This window comes from Leishmania braziliensis, chromosome 6 (genome assembly GCF_000002845.2).
Source record: "Leishmania braziliensis MHOM/BR/75/M2904 complete genome, chromosome 6".
NCBI lineage: Eukaryota > Euglenozoa > Kinetoplastea > Trypanosomatida > Trypanosomatidae > Leishmania > Leishmania braziliensis.
The window spans coordinates 366,394-372,647 of NC_009276.2; the positions used below are offsets into that span (position 1 = coordinate 366,394).

The window sequence follows — 6,254 nt, forward strand, 5'->3', positions numbered from 1 at the left end:
CCTGCGGGTATGGCCTCGGTGTCACTCTCTCTCTGCCTTCTTCCACCACTTCTCTCACTCCCCACCCCTCCTCCCGCTGGCGAAGCCAAGACAGTGTTTACCTGTGCTCAACACAGACTCACAGGCTTGTCGAGTAGCTTTGCGCTGCTTGACAATCTTTCCCCTCTTTTCCCTGTCTCCTCGTCTTTCCTCTCTGCTTCAACCCACACCCCTCTCGACTGCAGCACTGAACACACATCCCTCCCGCCTCCCTCACACACGCACACACACACACACACATCAGGAATAAAACGAGTGAGAGTGGGGAACGCATTGACAGCTGCAGCGGGGTGGGTGGGGTGGAGGGCGTGCACGCTTTTTATCCTTCGCGTCTTCCTCCGCGTCGGCCGGAATCACAGCGCACATTCGTTGCAGCGGTGCTCACTTCGCCATCTTCTCTCTCTTTTCCATCTGTTGGGTCCGAAAAGGCGCCAGTCTGAGCGATTTCATCAGCGGCGACAGCCGAGTGTTTGCGCAGCACCTCTCCCTGGGCGCAACGTGTGCAGTTGCTCCCAAAGTGAAGGCCTCACCCTTTTGAGCGCGTGATGGAGGTGAAACTGGGCACCATCATTAGCCGCTTCGCCTTCATCCTTCCTAGTCTCTACGATGATGGCCGTGATGACTACGGCGCTGTCGTGTCTTCTTCAAGCGATGAGGAGGACACCGAAGACGGCCGTCGCGGTGCCTGCAGTAGTGCGACATACCGTGATGAAACGGAAAGGACTGCAGCGGTGACACCGACCGGCTCGAGAGTGAACCTCACATCCTCCGGCACGCCGGCGCCACCGGCAGAGAGGTTGGGCCTCACAGGCGCATACGCGTTCGTGGGTTACGGCAGTGCTTTATCGTCTGCGTCGTTGACCACGTCATCGTCATCGTTGTGTGGGCTTGATCGTGGTGCGTCGGTGCACCTTCCGGATCTTGTTCTGCTGGCGGCGCGTGCTTGGAACGTGGAGCTTCACCGCGGCTCGACGGGTGCTGCGAGTCACTGCGTGCTGCGGCTACCTCCGTGTGTCGTCGGCACTACGCTCTACCGCGGCCCGGTGGTGTGCGTGCTGGCATCCGGGGTAGTGCGCATGACGACACACGGGAGTGTGGCGGCAACGGAGGTGCTCGCGCGTCGCGTCCGCGGCGTACTGCAAGAGGCCTGCAAGCCGTTAGCGGTCCGCAGGGCAGCGCGGGAGGAATCACAGTTGCTGCGGGCAGTCCTGGACGACTCCCTACTGAGTATAGTGGAGGACGAAGACGAAGACGAGGTCTGTGAGCGACGTCCCTACTCTGCTGTACTAAGGGCTGAGATGGGGCTACCTAGCAACGGCATGCCGCGGACAACCACGCTGGCTGGGGATGCGAGGACGAACGATCAACGCAGCCGCAAATCTGTCTGTGGGTCTTCGTCGACTGCTGCTAGAACAAGGGCCCTGGCAGCTGACAAGGCGGGCCATGATCGGTCAACGCTCGCCTTGACTCCATCTATGCCCTGCACGGAGTCGTGCACGATTGACTTTGTGCAAGCGGTGGCGACCCCGCGCTGGGACGAGATCGCTGGCTTGCGCGCCGCTCTCTTCACGCCAGCCTCCGGATCCCTTGGCAGTGAGGACGGCGGCGGCGTCGATGTGGCCAAAGGGGATCGGGACGCTGGCGCAGTACCTCGTGTGCCGGTGCGACGCGCGAGTGTAAACGTTCGTGGTGATGCGCCGATGGAGTGGTGGCGGTGGTACCTCGACGTGCAGGCCGATGACCGCGGCGTCGGTGCAGGCGACCTCAATCGCATTGCCCCCAGTGGGGGAGGCACCGTGTCCGCTGCTGCTGCCAATTCAGGGAAACCCTTGTTTGGGGGCCTCGGTGGGGCGCCATTGCGGGCCGTTTGTCTGCAGCGGTCCGAACTTAACGACGATATCGTCAATGAAGGCGTCCCAGCGGAGAGCCGTCCCCACGAGATGACAGGCTTCTGGACCTGCGCTGGGTATGCGGACGCATCTCCGGCTGCTGCCTCGAAGTTCGTGCACTTCCTGCAGCGCCGACGCGCGTTGCTGGCACACCACGTCGTTTCCTTCAAGCTGCGCCGTCAGGCCACCCAGAACAGTCTTCAAATCCTACTGAACTGGCGAACGACCACCTCACCGTCATCATCGCTGCCCCTCTCTGCAACGCCGCCGCTGACGGTGCCGCTAACAGGACACCCGCTGCTCGCTCGAGGGTTGGTGGGGAGGTCGACGGCAGCGACGCAACCGCCGCCTGACTTAGGCCCTCCGCCTGGCCCTGCTGCGGAAAGCACAGAATGCAAAAGTGGCAACGCCTGGGTGACCGAGGCGAGCGCGGCAAACTTCTTCATCGAGTCGACCTTCATTGCCGAGTCAACGGCGCCGTATGGATTGGAGAGCGTGCGGAGGTCGACGGATCAGAACTCGCCTGCCGAGCCCGCGCTACCAGCGAGCAGGGCGTCGGGCGATGGAAAGGCAGAGAACGAGGCGTGCCGTACTGTTTTGACCTCGGGTGGCGGTCGTGACAGCATGTCGCTGTTCCCCGAGCATGATATGGGCCACTCCGTGGTGCGCTACGACGACAGGTCCGTCACCAAGGCTGTGCCCGAAAAGCGCGGGCGCGGAGCTGCGGCGTTCAGAACATCGGGGACGAAGAGAGAGGCGGCGACAGTGGCGGTGGAGCATGTCACGTGCGTCATTCACCGCACCGGCCGCGTGCAGATGACCGCCGCCTCGGAGCTGGCGCTGCGGCAGATGTGTGCCACGCTGCTCATTCCCTTCTTGGTGGCTACGGCGGAGGTGGAGCTCTGATGCATGTCATGCAGCGACGCGACCACGCACTCCTCCTCTCCCCTTCCCGCACCAGACTTGTCTTTCTTTCCTTGCGCGTGCTGTCGTGGACAAGGAGTGGCCACCGGGATCACTCGCCCTCATTTTGCATTCCTGCCGTCATGATTAGCGCTCTCTGAGTCTTTGCTGTGTGTGCGTGTGTGTGACAAGCGGCAAGACACCCATGATGAGCCTCCGTGAGCGACACCGCGGCCACTCCCACTGTGTTCCTTCCACATTCCTGGGCTAACTTCTACGGCTCCTCTTCGTCGCCGTTCTCCTCCCCTATCCACCGCATCCGCTTGGCCCCTTCACACTCGCGCTCGCCCACCACACGCCCTTCGACCCGAATCCGCCGCAGAAAGAGGAGGGGCAAGACGAGAGAGGCGAAGGGCGGCACTGTCTCCAACGGCACACAGGTGGTGCTGCCTGACCATCGCTTTGCCACTACGTCAGCACTGCCGGCGACTCCGCCTTCACTTTTTTCACGCCACGCGGCTCCCCGGTACATCTGGCGCGTCTTTTCCCGAGCTCACCGGAACACTCGCCGCGGGTCGCTAGGCGGTGTGGCTTGACGCTTAAAGTCTCTTGGCTTCCTTCGCCGCTCTTCTGCTCTCCACCCGTGAAGCTGCTCAGCACATCTCCCCTCCCTCTCCCCGCCGCCATCGCCGCCTCTCTCCCCCGTTCTGTCGCTCAGCTGCCACTTGCCGTGCCCGCGCCTCGGCTGCCCGAAACATGCGCTCCACTGCGAAGGCGATGGTGGCGCTGTGCAGGACGCCGCTGCGCATGGCGGGGTCGGTGGCCACGGGTGTGTTCTTCGGCGCGTCGATGCCCGCGGCGCAGTCCGCGACCGGCCTCTCGTTCGGCCTCACAGAGCAGCAGCTGCAGTACCAGGAGACGGCGCGCAGCTTCGCCAAGGATAAGATGATCCCGGTGGCGGCGGAGTACGACCGGTCGATGAAGTACCCCCACGAGGTGTACAAGCAGGCGTGGGAGCTTGGCTTGACGAACATGCACATCCCTGAAAAGTACGGCGGGCTCGGCGCCAGCGTGATGGACGGATTGATTGTGCAGGAGGAGCTGGCCTACGCGTGCACGGGCATGGCGACTGCGTTCGATGGCAACAACCTCGCCGAGGCCCCGCTCCTGATCGCCGGCACGGACGCGCAGAAGAAGAAGTACCTCGGCCGTATGGTGGAGGAGCCGCTGCTGGCTGCGTACTGCGTGACGGAGCCGACGGGCGGGTCGGACGTGGCTGGGCTGAAGACGACCGCGAGGAAGGAGGGCGACCGGTGGGTGATCAACGGCTCGAAGATGTGGATCACGAACGGCGGCGTGGCGAGCTGGTACTTTGTGCTGGCGCGCAGCGAGGGCGGCTACACCGGCTTCATCGTGGACGCCAATGCGCCTGGCGTGACGCGCGGGGAGAAGGAGGTGATGCTTGGCCAGCGCTGCAGCGACACACGCGGCATCACGTTCGAGAACGTGGTGGTGCCGGAGGAGAACGTGGTGGGCGAGCCCGGCAAGGGCTTCCAGGTTGCCATGAGGGTGTTCGACTTCACACGCTCCTCAGTGGCCATCGCCGCCGTCGGGCTGTCCCGCCGCGCCACGGACGAGGCGACGGGGTACGCTCGCGAGCGCGTGACGATGGGCAAGCCGATTGCGCAGCATCAGGCCGTCGCGTTCATGCTGGCAGAGATGGCGGCTGGCGTGGAGGCGTGCCGGCTCATGACGTACCGTGCTGGCTGGGATACGGACCAGGGCCGCCGCAACACATACTACGCTTCGTGCGCCAAGATGATGGCGGCCAACCTTGCGGAGAAGTGCGCGGCAAACGCGGTGCAGATCTTCGGCGGCAACGGCTACAACACCGGCTACCCGGTGGAGAAGCTGTACCGCGACTGCAAGATCTTCTCCATCTACGAGGGCACGACGCAGATCCAGCACACGATCGTCAGTCGCTACGTGACGGGCATGCGCTGCTGAGCGCAGCGAGTCACGGGTGCGCCGTCAAGCGTTCCGGCAGCGCGCAGCCGTGCGGCTTCATAATACCTCTGGAGCGTCTGCACGTATGTGTTTGGGCCTCTGCGGGGAGGCCAGGAGGTCACACCTGAGCCGATGACGTGTAGGGTGCATGGTGGCTCGTTGCCTGCTTTAGCGGTGGCAAGTATTATGCTGGTCAACAGCGTCGTCTGGTGGAGTTATGCTCTAGGTGAGAGAGTGAAGTGGAGTGGTGAGCGCGCAAGCCTTGCTAAGCCGGTGACGTTGAGGTTGCGTTTTAGCATTGGCGTGGATGTGTGGCCGGGGAAGCTGAGCTTTTCTTCGCCCCCCTATCCGTTCTCTTTGCTTCTCTTGCTACCGGGGCACTGCTGATGAGGCAAGTGAACGTGCTAGCTCCAGACGAAAGGCACCAGCGCGTGCACACACACCCACCCACAGACACACACAAGGGGCAAGGGGAAGATAAAGCGAGAGCTGTTGGGACAGCGGTTGCGGGCGCTGGCCGGTGGAACTGGGGTTGGTCAGTTTGGTTTTATCTCCGTTCTTTCTCTCTGGATGCAGGGTTAGCTGCTAGGCAAAGTCACTGTGTTGATATACCGTTGCCACGGTCGAGGCGGCAGGCGGTGATGCCATACACGTCTTAGCCGTTCAGCTCTTGAGGTAGTCACTCTCCATATTTCTCGTTCTCTCTGTATTTCCTTCGCTGGCCTTTTTAGCCACAGCCCACTCCCTCCCCCTTCCCTTTCACCTTTGCAGATTTCTACGATCAGCTGAATGTGCGGGCACATGCGCGTTTGAGCGACCCGTCGTCTTCATCCGCGCGGCCCACAAGGGCAGAGGCTTAAAGACCCGCCATCGCACAGACCGACAGCCCTGCGTAGGTCACACACAACGCCACTTGCACTCACGGGAGGGGAAGAGGGGGCGGAGCAGCGACCGTGTGCGAGTGCTTAAGAGAGAGAGGGACCTGCTGAGGTATTGGGGCTGTCAGGTCCGATGTAGTGTCAAGGGAAGCGAGGAAGATAGCGAAGCCGATCTCCGCTTTTCTCTGCATCCTCTTGTCCCCGACTGTGTATAACTCGCTGTTCTCCAGAGAGCACATTTGCCTCATCGCCGTCTTCGTCGTCATCCTCCTTCTCTCACTTCCCTCTCCTGACATTCCCTTCTCTCTCTCTCTCTCTTGCGTCCGCGACACCCCTACACACCTCACGTCACCCCGCCCTGGGCCCTTCGGTGTCAACGGTGGCCCGTGTCTCTGTCCCCCCCCCCCTCCCTGCCGCTTATCGCTTCCGTGTTGGTTTACTTCCGCAATCGACGTAATGACACACGCCGAGGCAGCCGCCGCCGGTACTACACGGCGCATTTTTGTAGACAAACCCCCCTCCCCTCCCCTCCCCCCCC

General features: G+C 62.5%; 2 protein-coding genes across 2 annotated transcripts; both read left to right on the top strand.

Annotated features, from left to right (window-relative positions):
- Window positions 1–584: 584 nt before the first annotated feature.
- LBRM_06_0860 (conserved hypothetical protein) lies at window positions 585–2,834 on the top strand (the record flags this gene model as incomplete). The annotated part of the gene is made up of 1 exon (XM_001561970.2): window positions 585–2,834. One exon carries the CDS (start codon window positions 585–587, stop codon window positions 2,832–2,834), a length of 2,250 nt encoding a protein of 749 aa, XP_001562020.2.
- A 753-nt stretch (window positions 2,835–3,587) lies between these two features.
- LBRM_06_0870 (putative acyl-coenzyme a dehydrogenase) lies at window positions 3,588–4,838 on the top strand (the record flags this gene model as incomplete). The annotated part of the gene is made up of 1 exon (XM_001561971.1): window positions 3,588–4,838. The coding sequence occupies one exon, from the start codon at window positions 3,588–3,590 to the stop codon at window positions 4,836–4,838; it is 1,251 nt and encodes a 416-aa protein (XP_001562021.1).
- Window positions 4,839–6,254: the final 1,416 nt, after the last annotated feature.